Source organism: Erythranthe guttata, chromosome 8 (assembly GCF_056151865.1).
Source record: "Erythranthe guttata isolate IM_541 chromosome 8, IM_541, whole genome shotgun sequence".
In the NCBI taxonomy this organism is placed as follows: Eukaryota; Viridiplantae; Streptophyta; class Magnoliopsida; order Lamiales; family Phrymaceae; genus Erythranthe; species Erythranthe guttata.
In genome coordinates this window covers 20,400,727-20,416,237 of record NC_142540.1, presented here as the reverse complement: position 1 = coordinate 20,416,237, position 15,511 = coordinate 20,400,727, and the positions used below count along the sequence as shown (strand labels likewise).

At 35.9% G+C, this 15,511-nt stretch overlaps 4 protein-coding genes across 5 annotated transcripts; all 4 read left to right on the top strand.

The window, feature by feature from the left end:
* The first annotated feature begins 997 nt into the window (after positions 1–997).
* On the top strand, positions 998–4,974 carry LOC105970361 (gamma-glutamyl hydrolase 2). Its single transcript, XM_088822342.1, has 10 exons — positions 998–1,765; positions 1,948–2,034; positions 2,319–2,408; positions 3,167–3,261; positions 3,513–3,573; positions 3,685–3,774; positions 3,909–3,971; positions 4,134–4,222; positions 4,402–4,494; positions 4,687–4,974. The coding sequence occupies exons 1-10, from the start codon at positions 1,277–1,279 to the stop codon at positions 4,709–4,711; spliced, it is 1,182 nt and encodes a 393-aa protein (XP_088678468.1). The 5' UTR covers positions 998–1,276; the 3' UTR covers positions 4,712–4,974.
* A 698-nt stretch (positions 4,975–5,672) lies between these two features.
* Positions 5,673–9,564, top strand: LOC148768773 (gamma-glutamyl hydrolase 2-like). 2 transcript variants are annotated; one of them, XM_088822336.1, is made up of 10 exons: positions 5,673–6,457; positions 6,589–6,675; positions 6,902–6,991; positions 7,081–7,175; positions 7,463–7,523; positions 7,714–7,803; positions 7,942–8,004; positions 8,336–8,424; positions 8,615–8,707; positions 8,908–9,034. In XM_088822336.1, exons 1-10 carry the CDS (start codon positions 5,975–5,977, stop codon positions 8,939–8,941), a joined length of 1,185 nt encoding a protein of 394 aa, XP_088678462.1. In that variant the 5' UTR covers positions 5,673–5,974; the 3' UTR covers positions 8,942–9,034. The 2 variants fall into 2 exon arrangements, with proteins under 2 accessions (XP_088678462.1, XP_088678463.1); XM_088822337.1 differs by lacking the exon at positions 8,908–9,034 and adding an exon at positions 9,115–9,564 and having other exon boundaries at positions 5,679–6,457.
* A 1,556-nt stretch (positions 9,565–11,120) lies between these two features.
* On the top strand, positions 11,121–12,323 carry LOC105970297 (aspartic proteinase nepenthesin-1). Its single transcript, XM_012995106.1, has one exon. It carries the CDS (start codon positions 11,121–11,123, stop codon positions 12,321–12,323), a length of 1,203 nt encoding a protein of 400 aa, XP_012850560.1.
* A 1,093-nt stretch (positions 12,324–13,416) lies between these two features.
* Positions 13,417–14,643, top strand: LOC105970298 (aspartic proteinase CDR1). The gene has a single exon (XM_012995107.1). It carries the CDS (start codon positions 13,417–13,419, stop codon positions 14,641–14,643), a length of 1,227 nt encoding a protein of 408 aa, XP_012850561.1.
* The last annotated feature ends 868 nt before the right edge of the window (positions 14,644–15,511 follow it).

Below are 15,511 nucleotides of genomic sequence, written 5' to 3'. Positions count from 1 at the left end.
TATATGAGATTCTGATTTCCGATCCAATTTCAATTTTCGAAAATAATTCTGGAACTTTCATTTTTTTTCGAAAATTATACTTATAAGTATCAATATTATTATATATTTTTGTATTTTAGGAGACTAAAAAATTGAGTTTTTCGATTACCCACCAATTCCCATACTATTATTTCCGATTTCAAAATAAACTTTTTAATTCCAATTTTTTTTTTTAATTTCTGACTTTGTTGGAATGGAATTGGGATGAATTTTTCACTTTCGAAGAAAATAGGAAGTTTTTTGAAATTACTTATTCCGATCCGAATCGTTCGATTTCCACCCCTAGTTAATAGGTTAAAAAAGGATTTTGATAGAAGTTAGAAGTCTCGTACTAAAAATATACAATTAAACCTCTCTAAATTAATACAGTCGGAACTAACAAAATTATATCAATTTAGCGAAATATTAAATTATCGAACTAAAATCTAATACGTTTTTACCGAGTTGGGATCGTAAGAAAATACTATTTAAACAAGATTATTAATTTATCGAAGTTCTACTATATTGTATAAGGACACTATTTTTTTTCCCGCCTTTTTGTATAAGTTGTTGGATTGAAATAAAGGCGCGGATGCAACTCAAAAATAAGTTTTTCTCCAAGGGTTTTAATTCTTACTTGAGTTTTCTTGAGGATTAGTTAATACTTGAACTGTTAAAATAAAGTTTAATTGCCCTCTAAAAAAGATAAAAATTTAATTAATAATTTGGATAGTCCACAAACAAAAGAAAAGAATAAAATAAGTCCTAAAATAAAATGTCTTTCAAATTTAGACTACAAAATTCTCTATAACTTTTTTTTCCATAATTTAGGATTGAGTTAACTTCAATATAATAACTATGTGGAATATATATTTTTTTGAAGAGTGGAATTGCCTTTTGAAAAAGTTATCAAAAAGAAAATGTTAAAAAAAGAGAAAAACAGTAAAACAAATTACTTAAAATTAATATATTATAAATATTTTATTCCGAAATTCCCGATCAAATATTACCGTTACACGCCACCTTCACCCACCACACCGCCGCCGTGGTTTCCCCGTTCTGGTATTACCTTCGTCGTTCCCAACCAAACTGGGAAAAAAACACACACACAGAGATGATAAATGGAAAATTCTCAAATTCGTAGCAGTATAAATCGAACGCAATTCAGAAATCCAATTTCCATGTCAACAATACCATTTCTACTGCGCCACTCAACGTTTTTCCGATTCCCTTTTCACCACCGCCGCCGCCACCGTCAATGGCGCCACCGAATCCTACGCCGCCTTCTCCCTCAGCCTCCGCCGCGAGTAACTCCGACGCTTCAAACACCTCCACCTCCTCCTCCTCTTCTCTCCCACCGCTTTCCCTGACCTCTATCGCCGCCGCCGCCGCCGCCGCTTCCTCTTCCAACCAGCTGAACTGTCTCTGGATCCACTTCCTCATCGCACTTTGCAAGGAGGTCACTACCTGCACCGCCGCCGACGCCGATTCCACCACGGAGGCGCTCCTCCTTCCCAACAAAGCAGTTGATTCCCACGCGGTTTCGCGGGTGCCCCGACCGATCCCCAAACTCAAATTCACTCCCGTCATCGGGATCCTCAGCCACCCAGGGAACGGCGGGTCCGGCAGCTCCAACAAAGCGACTAAAGCTTCGTACATCGCCGCCTCTTATGTGAAATTCGTCGAGTCCGCCGGTGCTAGGGTTATTCCCCTCATCTACAACGAACCGTTGAAGGTTATTAACGAGGTAAACCACTGCTTAATTACTGTGTGATTATTGATTTGCATACATTTGTAAACTCAATTCTCAGTCTCTCGGATCATGTAATTAATCATGTGGATTTACTTAGATAATAAGGGATTAGGTATTTCTTCTATTATGATGAATTGGCAGATTGCAAGAGTTAACTTAGTAATTCTATGCTGCAGAAACTCAATTTGGTTAATGGAGTGATCTTTACTGGAGGGACTGCCAAAAGCGGTGTCTACTTCGACGTTGTTAAATCGATCTTTAAGGTAATTGATTCACAATCTTTAGTACTTGTGCTAAAATTGTAACCAATTTTTTCTCTCGTTCTTAGTTATGCCATGGAAAATGAAAACGAAGTGATAAAAGTGCCGTGTAATTTGGTCTGGTCCGACGAAGTGATGCTTTAGTGATTTGATATATAATCATATCCAGTTAAGCAGGGTGGTTTATCTATATAAAATTCAACAATCGATAAAGTTCAAGAAGTAAATTGCATCTTTGAGATATGAGTTACTGAGTTATGACTGTTTTTGTATCTGTTTTTTTGCAGAGTGTTCTGAGAAGGAATGATGCTGGAGAACATTTCCCTTTGCTTGCCATCTGCTTAGGTTTTGAACTAATAACCATGATCGTCAGTGAGGTAAGCAGGGCCGGTTCTGAGGGGAGGCGAAGTAGGCGGTCGCCTAGGGCCCCCGGATTTTTTCAAAAATTTAGGGCCCCCAAATTTTTTTATACCCTTTATATATAAACATTTATTGAAAAAAAAATATTATATATATAATTATTGAGAACTTTAATTCATAACTAGCTACATATCAACGATTCTTACTTGTTTCTAGAATCCGCCTTTAATCAGGGCCCCTAATTATTAGATTTGTAATGCATTAGTTATTTACTTTTATATATATTCACTTTTTTTAGTGCTACTTCATGCAAATTATCCTTAAAAAAATCGAGGGCGCTGCCCCCGAACCCCCGTAAACTTTAATCCTACTATATCACAAATTTTTAGCCTTGCCACTGGCTATGTACCTTATAAAATCGAGTTAAAATAGAGTTTATCACCTTTTATATAAAAAAAAAAGTTTTATTGTAGATTGTAGAAGGGGCCCCATTTTTTATCCATCTTCAAATTTCGCTTAGGGCCCCCAAAATCTCAGGAACGGCCCTGGAGGTAAGCCGTCTCGTAGCATGCACACATGTATTCGTGTCAATTAAAATCTGTCATTATCATTGCAAAATAATGTCATGGATTAGAGGAAAGGTTTTCACAAATCCCGAGCTTTATGAGATTCATTAAAAAAATCTTTTAAAAAATCTAGTTCTTTCGACTATAGGTTCATTTGATCTGCTTCGACGTGTTGCTCTATCTAATGTTACCATTTTATTATTGTTCAGAAAAAAAACATCCTGGAAACATTCGATGCAAAAAATCACGCTTCTACATTGAAAATCATGGGGAACATTGATGTGAAAGAAACTTTATTTCAGAGGTAATAACTGCACTTAATTCGATTAAGTTTTTAGTTTGTTTTGGAATGGAAGTATTTTAACTTTAGTCCACATTACTCGTTTAGTGATGATTTTGACATGCTATTAGAGCTGAAGTTAACGAACTATATGAATTTTTATGTTATTATTTCTTATGTGCGTAGTGCTCGTTTCAGTTTCCACTTTTGGATATCTAGTAGATTGTATATGTATGCTTTACCTTTGAATAAAAGATATCAATTTCCTTTCTCAGCTTCCCCCCGGATTTGCTAAAAAAACTAAGTAAAGAACGCCTGGTTATGCAAAATCATCGTGTAAGTTCACATTCCTCTATTTTAATGTAAAAAAAAAATATTAATTAATTATTTAGTTATGTAGAATGTCTTTTTCTTTCTATAACAATTTCAATTTTCTCCATGTGACAGTATGGGATATCACCTAAGAAGTTCGTAAAGAACGATAAGCTACGTGGTTTCTTCAATATATTAACAATCACTGAAGATAGAAAGAAGCAGGTTTCTGTGGAACCATCTTTTTAGGATATTTATCTTAACTTTTCAAATTTGTTTCCCATAGATTCGTTTCAAGTGAATCTTTTGACACCTGGGATTTATCACTAATAATATCCCGTATGATCAATTTGTATCAGCTCTATGTTTCGACTGTTCAAGCACACAAGTATCCCGTGACTGGTGTTCAGTGGCATCCAGAGGTATTATCTATATTATAATTTTTATTTATATTGGAGGATTTAAATTGTTATCTATTAATAAAAATTCTTATTAGAGCTAATTTAGTTGTCCATTTCATTATGGTCAAATAATAATATACATGGATACCGTTTAAGGTCAGTTAAAATGTTTGTCTGGTCCAGAAAAATGCTTATGATCAGAGCTTATCAGCGACTCCACGCTCGAAAGATGCAGTTAAAGTCACTAAATACGTTGCCAACTTTTTTGTGAGGTAATATTTTTGTCAAATTTTATGCGTCGGCTATTTTCGCGTTCTATGATAAGTACAGTAAGTGTACCTCAATCTCTCGTCGGTTAGTTGATTTACCAACATAAGGCGAATAAATTTATAATGCACTAAAGCTCAGGTGGCAAACATTTAGGCTAATTCTTTTAACAATTCTATCTCAGGGAGGCTCGGATGTCTAAGAACAAACCATCTTCCCCGAAAGTACAGGCCAATCTCATTCGTAATTGGCGTCAAACAATTCGTGGAAACCCTGGGTACTCTCTCTCTCTCTCTCTCTCTCTCTCTCTCTCTCTCTCTCTCTCTCTCTCTCTCTCTCTCTCTCTCTCTCTCTCTCTCTCTCTCTCTCTCTCTCTCTCTCTCTCTCTCTCTCTCTCTCTCTCTCTCTCTCTCTCTCACACACACACACACGCACACACAACTTGTTTACAAATTTGTCATGTTTGCAGGAAAGAGGTTTACATTTTCAGCTAAGCTTTCCGGCAATTCGCACGAGATGTAGATATCGTCGACGAATAAGAAATATAAAAGGTGTAAAATAAAACGTGTGAGAAATATGTGCTTTTATCACACCATCAAAAAGTGTCAATAATAATTTATATATGTGAACCAGAAACTTTGATTTATAGTAGTTGCTGCAGCACTTCGAATAACTTCTATCTGTCTGCTCTGTGGATTATATTGTAAAATCAATATGAATATTAATAGTTTTAGAAATCGAGTTTCTAATAACAAAATATATTGGTATACAGACATATTTTATTTTATTTTTGCATAAGTTTTTCGATTGAAATAAGGGTAAATTACGCCCACCCCTTAGGAAAGTGTTTTTGTAAAGGCTTAAGATGGTTTTTGCAAAAGCTTTTAAAAAAATAAAAGTTTGTGATTATGGTGGTGTTTACAAATGTTCTTTCAAAGTGATTATGAACTTTTTAGTGTTTAAAATAGCTGGTTCGAACCAGAAAAAACTCATAATCACTTTGGAAAAGTATATGTAAACACCACCTACGAGTTAAGTGAATAATAAGTAATTATTTCTAAAAGTAAGGGGAAATCAATTTCCATCAATTATTTTAAGAGAAGTTGATCGTGGAGTGCTTTTATATTTTAGCTTAAAGTAACTTATTTTAAGACAAGTAGCAGTAAAAATTGGCATTGAAAACACTTAAAAGTGATTCTGAACCCAAAAAGTTCAAAATCAATTTTCAAAAGCTCTTTGCTAACAAAAAAAAAATTCTTGAGGATTTAGTTGACAATTGAACTCGTCCACAAAAAAAATGTTGAAAGAGAAAAATTATCAAAAAATAATTTACTTCAAAATTAAAATTTCATTTCTTAATCACTATATATATATATATATATATATATATATATATATATATATATATATATATATATATATATATATATATATATATATATATATATATATTTTATTCCCAACTAACATTTTTCAGTTACACGCCACCTTCACCCCCCACCCCACCCCCACCCCACCCCCCACCCTGTCTTTTCCCCGTACTGGTGCTACCTTCGTCATTCCCAACCAAACTGAAAAAACACACACACACACACACAATTAGTGGAGATTTCTCCAATTTTGTAGTAATACAAAACAAAACTATTCTGCAATTAAGAAACCCTAATTCCCAATCACCATTTTTTCCATGTCAATAATACCATTTTTACTGCTCCAGTCAACGTTTCTCCTCTTCCTTTTCACCACCACCGTCGTCAATGGCGCCACCACCTCCTCCGCCGCCTCCCTCAGCTCCCACCGCGAGTAGCTCCCACGCTTCCAGCAACACCTCCGCCTCCTCCTCCTCCTCCTCTCTCCCACCGCTTCCACTGTCCTCCATCGCCGCCGCCGCCGCCGCTTCCTCTTCCAACATGCTGAATTGTCTCTGGATCCCGCTCCTCATCGCTCTCTCCAAGGAGTTCAGTAGCTGCACCGCCGCTCAGTCCACCGCGGGGGCGCTCCTCCTGCCCAGCGAGACAGACGCTTTCTCTACTGTTCCGCGGTGCGCCGCCGCGGATCCCAATCTCAACTTCCGTCCGGTCATCGGAATCCTCAGCCACCCCGGCGATGGGGCGTCCGGCCGCCTCAACAACGCCACGAACGCCTCCTACATCGCCGCCTCTTACGTGAAGTTCGTTGAATCTGCTGGTGCTAGGGTTATTCCTCTCATCTACAACGAACCGTTGGAGCTTCTTAACGAGGTAAATCACCACCCTAATTGATGATTTCCGTATGATTAGGGATATTTACTTTCTAAACCTTCCTAATTGATGATTTCTGTATAATTAGGGATACAGATTTCAAGAGTTAAACTTTGTAATTTATGCTGCAGAAACTCAATTTGGTTAATGGAGTGATCTTCACTGGAGGATGGGCAAAAAGCGGTGTCTACTTTGACGTTGTCGAGTCGATATTTGAGGTACTTCTCAATCTATAGTACTCGTACTAAAATCGAAACTAATATTCTCTCCTTCACTGTAGTGATTGATATAATCATGTCCAGTTAAGCAGAGTGATTTATCATATAAAAAGTTAACAATCGATATGGTGGTATACTAATCATGGAAAATAAGATGTCGAAGAAAATTGCATCTTTGATTTATGAGTTAACGAGTTGCGACTGTTTTTGTATCTATTTTTTGCAGAATGTTCTGAGAAAGAATGATGCTGGAGAACATTTCCCAGTACTTGCCATCTGCTTAGGTTTTGAACTATTAACCATGGTTGTCAGTGAGGTAACCTATCTAGTTCTTTCAACCATGGATTGATTTATTCAGCTTCGACGTGTTGGTCTATCTAACATTACCATTTTATTTTTGTTCAGGACAAAAACATCCTGGAGGAATTCAATGCAGTAGATCAAGCTTCTAAATTACAATTCATGGAAGACATAAATGTGAATGGAACTTTATTTCAAAGGTAATAACTGCACTTAATTTGATTAAGTTTTTTAGTTTTTTTTATCCGAATTGAAGTATTGCAACTTTAGTCGAAATTACTGTTCCAAATTTCGAATAAACAATATCCGATATTTAGTTTCCAAATTTTGTGGTTTAGGATGGTGATTAATTTTTACAGGATGATAAACCACATAACATTCTTGTGATTTACTTTTGTATTAGTTTCATCGTTGTTTAATCATATATATGTTATTCTGCTATCGTAGATTGGTGTCATTAATCAAAGATATCAATTTCCCTTCTCAGGTTCCCTCCGGTTTTGCTAAAGAAGCTAAGTACAGAATGCCTTGTTATGCAAAATCATCGTGTAAGTTCACATAATCTCTCTGTTTTCATGTGATGATATGTGTATTTAGCTTCCTCGCCCACTTACGTATATATACGTAAATGGAGTGCTTTAAGATAAGTTCCTTTAAGCACTTATGAATGATTTTTGTAACTTATAAAATAGAATGTCGTTTTCTTTCTATAACTATTTCATTTTCTCTGTGTGACAGTATGGGATATCGCCTGAGAAGTTCCAAAAGACCAAAAGTCTGTGTAGTTTCTTCAAGATATTAACAACTAGTACTGATGAAAATGACGAGGTATTTAAGGAACCATTTTTATAGGATATTAATCTTAACTTCAAAATTTGTTTCCCTATAGATTTATTTATTTCAAGTGCATTTTTTGACACCTGAGATTTATCACAAATCATATCCCGTTTGACCAATTTGTATCAGGTCTATGTTTCCACGGTTCAAGCACACAAATATCCGGTGACTGCTGTTCAGTGGCATCCAGAGGTATTATCTATATTAAATTTTTATTTATATTGGATAATTAAAATTGTATCTAGTAATAAGCATGCTTATTAGAGCTAATCTAGTTGTCCATTTCATTATTATGGTCAAAATGTGGGATATTTTCAGACTTGCGTAATCGATTGCCTTGATTGTATGTACATTTTTAGTGGGAGGGGTGTATTTTCTTAATTTGGATTATGCTTTGTTTATGAATTCCAAGTATCATATTTTTCTTATGGTTATGAATTGACCAAACAAATAAACTTATATATGTTTAAGGTAAAGTTAAAATGTTTGTTTGAATTGACAAATTTTGGTATATCTGGTCCAGAAAAATGCTTTTGAGTGGGGCTTATCAGGGATTCCACACTCGGAAGATGCAGTTCAAGTCACTCAACACGTTGCCAACTTTTTTGTGAGGTAATATTTTAGTCATTTTTTTGTGCATTAGCTATTTTCGCGTTCTATGATACGTAGAGTAAGTACCTCAATTGAATGTATTACAAAGCTGTTGAATTCACTTCTTAATTCCCACTAAAAAGTGTTTGTAGTGAGTCAATTGAATGTAGTCTTTTCTTTCCGTGTGCTAATTCTTTATCTATTCTCTCAGGGAGGCTAGGATGTCTAAGAACAGACCATCTACCCGTAAAGTGCTCGACAACCTCATTTATAATTATAGTCCTACGTATTGTGGAAAGGCTGGGTAACTCTCTCTCTCTCTCTCTCTCTCTCTCTCTCTCTCTCTCTCTCTCTCTCTCTCTCTCTCTCTCTCTCTCTCTCTGTGTGTGTGTGTGTGTGTGTGTGTGTGTGTGTGTGTGTGTGTGTTATTTACCTACTATAAGGTTGAGTGATTGATTTTGAGCATAAGTAATAAACTGGTTTCGAAATTTGTCGTATTTGCAGGAGGGGGTTTGATGAGGTTTACATTTTCAGCTAAACCTTCTGGCAATTTGCATGAATTGTAAATATAAATATTGACGAATAAAAAATTCAAGGTGTAAAATAAAAATTGTGAGAAAGTTTCAAGAAACTGTGATCTATAGTTGCAGTTTGAGTATTACCATAATTGGAAAAATAGCCAACTAACTCTATTTTATTTTTTTCCCAAAGGGCAACACTAGAATGAAATAACCCAGAAATTGGAATGAAAAAGAAAAGTTTCCAAATCGGAAGAGCAGGTGGAAAACCCTGGATCCGTATTCCCTAAGCGTCTAACCTCTAAAACCGGAAAAATTGAAAACCGGGGTCAAATGACCAAATACAGTTCAACCGTGTAAAATACAGGAACCGGCGAGTCAGGTTAAGAAACCTGATTTTCAGCGAAAACGTCTCAAACCACCGCTAAATTGATTATTTGATGAGTATTCTATGCCTTGTGCCATGTGTAAAGGCTTCTTAAGAACTAAAATCGTTTGTGGTCCTGGAGACTTGATATCTGTCTACGTTCGGGCAAGGAACTACTGTCGATTTCGATCCGAATTTTTCAATTTTGGAATAATATTTTTTGTTCTAAATTTTAAAAACCTGATTCCGGGTTTTTTCCAATTTTTTTTTATCGAATTAGAGAATATATATATATATATATATATATATATATATATATATATATATATATATATATATATATATATATATATATATATATATATATATATATATATATGAGATTCTGATTTCTGATCTATTTCAATTTCAGAAAATAATTCTGAAATTTTCGATTTTTTTTTCGAAAAATTACACATTAATATCAATATGTATTATACGTTTTTATATTTTAAGATACTAAAAAATTGAATTTTTTTATTACCACCGATTCCCATACTGATTTCAGAACAAACTTTTTCATTCCAATTTCTAAAATTTCGACTTTGTTGGAACGGAATTGGAATGGATTTTTCACGTTCGAAGAAAATCGGAATTTTTTCGAAAGTACTTATTCCGATCCGAACTGTTCGATTTCTGCCCCTACTTAATAGGTTTAAAAAAGATTTTGCTAAAGTTTATCATACTAAAATATATTGGTATAAGGACACTATTTTTATTTTATTTTTCCCTTTTTGTATAAATTGTTGGATTGAAATAAGGGCGTGGATGGAACTCAAAAATAAGTTTTTCTGCAAGAGTTTTAACTTTTAATTAATTAAGTTTTCTTGCGGATTAGTTATTACTTGACGCTTAAAATAAAGTTTAATTGCCCTCTAAAAAAGATAAAGTTTAATTGCCCTCTAAAACAGAAGAAATATTCATATATGAAAGCATCTTATATATTATGGTGGTGTTTGCAGGAGCTTCTAGAAATAGATTATGAATTTTGCTCAGTTTTTTATAGTTGTTTACAAAATCAGTTTTTGTTTTTAAAACTCTTAAAATAAGTTGTTTTAAGCTAATTTTTTTAAAGCACCTCTAGACCTGTTCATTCTATTAAAGTAGATTTTCAAGTATATTTGCAAACATCACCCTCCATCTTTTAAAACTCCGCACTTCAAACAAATTTAAGTTACAGTTACTAACTTCTGCTTCTGATTAATCTTTTGCAAATTCCATTTGCGGACATAAATGGAATTCATTGCGAAAAAAATCGAGAATTGTCGATTAAATCTCGAGCTTGACGAAGATGAAGAAGTTACCTTCTCAGTTCGGGGCCCTTACGGTGTGCATCTAATTACATTGATTCTATATTAGTAACAAAATGCTAAGATATAAGACGAGACATTGTTCACAGAAAAGAAGCAACAAAAATCAGAATCTTCGAGTGAACTTCCGATTATTCAAGATGCAATAAATTGGATCACGAGCCCTTCTACACATAAAAGCGCACGTATAGTTGTACTTTCGTTTTCTAAGCTTTTTCGATTCATAAAATTTCACGGCAAATCAAATAAACAACGAAGTAAAATAACATAACTGCAAGTAGTGGCATGTACAAGTAGAGATAATCAAACAGTAACCTTTTCATTGATATCAAAGTTATCACATCAACAAGAGATATGCACTTAATTAAATATGGATACAATCAATCTTCTATCTTTATTTATTGTAACACAGAGCATGCATGCAGAGTGTTGTATAAAGCTTGTCGAAACCAATAATCGTAAATTCATTATAGCATAAGAAAAATGGGAAGTGAGCAAAAATTTCTTACCAGAATTCTCTTCCTCGTTTTGGTGGCATTCGAAACCACAGGGCTTCGACTGAAGCTCATCCCTTGGAACTCCCCCGATTCGCCTCTGTACCGTGAAAGTCTCGCCCCGATTCAAAATTATCAAACAGCCAACACTTCTTCCCACCAGTTAGAAACCACTAATCATTCAAATTCTGCAACGAATTTTGATGGAATGAAATTTGCGTTAGAGCACCAGAAGAACTACCGTTACTCGGTGAACGTCAAAATCGGCTCTCCAGGCACTGATGTGAAACTGCTGGTCGACACTGGCAGCGGCTACATTTGGGCTAAATGCGCTTCGAAACCGTACAAGAAACTGCCGTGCGACCATCGACTCTGCGCTAGAAAGATTTGCAAATGCGTCAAGAGCCAGTGCGTCTGCAGCATCGCCTATGGATCAGCAGGTGTAAAGTACAAACTAGAAGGTGTTATTGGTAAATTCCATATCCCCGGTTCTGAAATATCCAAACCGGATATGGTTTTCGGTTGCTCGAAAGAGCAGCCCCTCAATCTCTCCGGAATCCTAGGATTGGACAGGTCACCAGTTTCTCTAGTAAAACAGCTGAGCAAAGAAACCGACGGCCGGTTTTCTTACTGCCTGCACAATGGAGATAGCTACCTTACATTAGGCAAAGACATTTCAGAAAGTCGAAAAAAGGTAAAAACTACTCCTTTCATACACACTGATTATTCGACGTATTTATTGAATTTGACAGACATAAGTGTCGACGGGAAGAAACTCGGACTGTCTCCGACCCTGTTTACACTGAAAAACGGAGGTGTTTTCGTGGATACGGGGGTTCGTTATACCATTCTTCCTAAACAAGCATACGATAAGGTGAACCAAAAGTTTGAAGATCACTTCAAACTCAAAGGCAAACTGAAAAAGATTAACGGGAAGTACTGGGATTTGAAGCCTTGCTACAGGCTGACACCCGGTTTCAACGACTTTCCGACAATGACTTTTCATTTCCAAGGGGCTGACTTTGAATCGGAGTACACACATGTGATAGACAGAAGAATAGGTGTTGCGTGCACAGCAGTGGTTTTGGGGAGAAGTACTGTAATCGGGGCACTACAGCAGTGGAACACGAGGTTCGTGTTTGATATCAATAAGAATGTGCTCAACTTTCACAAGGATGATTGCGCTGGTTAAAACTGAAGAATGAATTTTTTTTCTTTTTTTCTACAAGTAGTTATGCATGCAAATGTAATCTGCCGAAAATAAATTTGTGGCTTATGAATAGAAATTAGTGATCTGATGTCTTAATGTTGTTTGAGAACGAGACATATGCTTCCTACCTAGACTTCCGTTACTCTGTGAACATCAGAATCGGCACTTCAAGCAACGAGGTTTGGTTGCTCTTTGAAACCGGCAGCACCTTCATCTGGACACAACTAGAAAACTATTACAAGCAAATTTTCCAACAAGAGATAATGAATTCAGTAAAGTTGTCCAAATTGATTTGAAAACTATTTTTTTTTTTTTGTTTTAAATGGCAATGTAAACTAGGGTAGCTTCAACACACAACCTCCTAATGAGCAGAGATAAGAACTCATCTTCCCCGAATAGCGGGCCGGCCTGAAAAAACTATTCAAGTAACCAAACATAAAATATCAAATTATTTAATCAATTATATTCAATACATTAACTGAAAGTAGGGCTGGGGATCGTAAGTTTCTATTGTTTAAATCGGATTCTAAATGAGATTTTACATAATTTTCAAAGTCAAGCCAACAAATTCTGTGGAAATAATTTATATGGAAATGTAATACCCCATGGACTAACCATCTTTTAATTATTATTATTTTTTTTTCTGTAAGAACCTAAAAAATACCACTAATTTCCGAGCATGAGCCCTCTAAACAATTAAGATCAAATGTAGTTAGACTTTCATTTTCCAAGCTATTTGGATTTAGTGCACTCTGTAGAAAAAAGTAAGGATTACCATCATTAAATTAGAAAGTAAATTAAAATAAATGTTACATGACTCTTAAATCACATTCAATAAGCCCATAACTAAAAGTAGTGGCATGTAAAGAAAAAGCAAGTTCCGAAAATAAGTGGAGATAATCAAACACTACTTTTCCTCAATATCAAGATTATCACATCAACAAGAGATATGGACTTGATTAAATATTGATAAAATTCACTCTTTTTTATCTTTATTTATTGTCATAGAGCATGCAGAGTGTTATATAAACATGTAAGAAACCAACTATCATAAATTCATCATAGCATAAGAAAGATGGGAAGGGAGCAAGTTTTTCTTACCAGAATTCTCTTCCTCCTCTTGGTGGCGTTCGAAGCCACAGGGCTTCGCCTGAAGCTCATCCCTTGGGACTCCCCTGATTCGCCTTTGTACCGTGAAAATCTCGCCCCGCTTCAAAATTATCAAACAACCAACACCTCTTTACACCAACTAAAAACCGCTGATCATCCAAATTCTGCAACGAAATTGGACGTGATTCGATTTCCATTAGAGCACCAACAAAACTACCACTACTCAGTGAGTGTTAAAATTGGCCCTTCAGGCACTGAGCAGAAACTGCTAGTTGACACTGGCGGCAGCTACATGTGGGGTCAATGCTCTTGGATATTCACACCGTTATCATCCAAGATCAACACATACAAAAAACTGCCATGTAACCATCGACTTTGCGATAGGCAGCTTTGCAAATGCGTCAAAAAACAGTGTGTTTGCACCATTGCCTATGGAACAAAAGGTTACAAGTATAGAGTAGAAGGTTTTATTGGTAAAATCCAAATACCTGGTTCTGATGAAATATCGAAAAACGATATTGTTTTCGGTTGCTCAACTCAGCAACCACTCAATCTCTCTGGAATCCTAGGATTGGACAGATCACCAGTTTCTCTAGTAAGCCAGCTGAGGAAAAAAATTGGAGGGCGGTTTTCTTACTGCCTGCACTCGGGAGATAGTTATCTAACATTAGGGAAAGATATTTCAGATAGCGGGAAAAAAGTAAAAATTACCCCTTTTATATACACTGATTATTCGACCTATTTCTTGGATTTATTAGACATAAGTGTCAACGGGCGGAAACTGGGACTGTCTCCAACTCTGTTTTCACTAAAAAACGGGGGTGTTTATATGGGCACGGGGGTCCGTTATACCATCCTTCCTAAACGAGCATATGATAAGGTGAACCGAGCGTATCAAGATTACTTCAAAGGCAAACTGAAAAAGATTGGCGGGGAATACTGGGATTTGAAATCTTGCTATACGCTGAAACCTGGTTACGACGACTTTCCTACCATGACTTTTCATTTTGAAGGGGCGGACTTTGAAGCAGAGTATACGCATGCAGTAGACAGGAATATAGGTGTTGCATGCACAGCAGTGGCATTGGGGAAAACGACCGTAATTGGGGCACTACAGCAATGGAACACCAAGTTTATCTTTGATATCAATCAGAATGTGCTCAAGTTTTACAAGGATAATTGCGCTGGTTAAACTAAAAAATGAATCGGGTTTACTAAAGGGCGTATTTTTCTACTAATAGTTATGCATGCAAATCTAATTGCCGAAAATGAATTCTTGGAAAGAAAATAATAATATCAAACACTGTTATGAACATGACACATTCAGTAGACCCTCTGAAGAGGCAGCATCAAACATTTTTTTTTTGTGTTAGACATATAGGCAAGGTAATCAGCACCACTACATTTTTATCGTTTTTTCAGGGAACGTGAACTAGATTATGTTAAGATAGACCTTATCATAATTGTACTATGCCTTATGTACCTTAATCATAGAACTGCAATGTGCAAACTGCACTAAATGGGAAAAGTGCCACGTATTCATTTTATATATGCTCGTTATCCAAGCATAATCAATAGGAGTTATCTACACTTGTTGAGATGGAATTAACATTAAACTGAAGGAGAATAGACAGACGGGAAGAAAATCCATGTAAACCTTTTTTCCAAAATTGAAATGAATTTTTTTTTTACCAAAAAGACAAAAGCAAGCACCCAAATCATGCAATTTTTTCTGTGATAATCAAATTACACCTATAAAAAGTTGATATTATTATCATTCATATCCACGTGGCCACAAGAAATCTCTACCTCACCCTTCTCTTGCTGGCATTATTCCACAGCAATACACCAGTAATCCGAGGGCTCAACCTAAAGCTCGTCCCGTGGGGTCCACCTGATTCGCCTCTGTATCTTGGAAATCTCATACCACTTCACAAAAATAAAAAAATCTATCAGATTTCCACACAAAATAAATGCAACAGTTAATGAGAACAAAATCCAGATTCCAATACACCACCCTGAATTCCGTTACTCGGTGAACATCAAAATAGGCACTCCGA

What these genes read in the sequence shown, in the direction of transcription:
- LOC105970298 (XM_012995107.1), top strand. Translation starts at nt 13,417, where the DNA reads ATGGGAAGGGAGCAAGTTTTTCTTACCAGAATTCTCTTCCTCCTCTTG.
- LOC148768773 (XM_088822336.1), top strand. Translation starts at nt 5,975, where the DNA reads ATGGCGCCACCACCTCCTCCGCCGCCTCCCTCAGCTCCCACCGCGAGT. An exon ending in AATGGAACTTTATTTCAAAG is followed by an intron (nt 7,176 to 7,462) that starts GTAATAACTGCA and finishes TTCCCTTCTCAG; the next exon opens with GTTCCCTCCGGTTTTGCTAA. An exon ending in GTACTGATGAAAATGACGAG is followed by an intron (nt 7,804 to 7,941) that starts GTATTTAAGGAA and finishes AATTTGTATCAG; the next exon opens with GTCTATGTTTCCACGGTTCA.
- LOC105970297 (XM_012995106.1), top strand. Translation starts at nt 11,121, where the DNA reads ATGGGAAGTGAGCAAAAATTTCTTACCAGAATTCTCTTCCTCGTTTTG.
- LOC105970361 (XM_088822342.1), top strand. Translation starts at nt 1,277, where the DNA reads ATGGCGCCACCGAATCCTACGCCGCCTTCTCCCTCAGCCTCCGCCGCG. An exon ending in TAACCATGATCGTCAGTGAG is followed by an intron (nt 2,409 to 3,166) that starts GTAAGCAGGGCC and finishes ATTATTGTTCAG; the next exon opens with AAAAAAAACATCCTGGAAAC. An exon ending in GTTGCCAACTTTTTTGTGAG is followed by an intron (nt 4,223 to 4,401) that starts GTAATATTTTTG and finishes ATTCTATCTCAG; the next exon opens with GGAGGCTCGGATGTCTAAGA.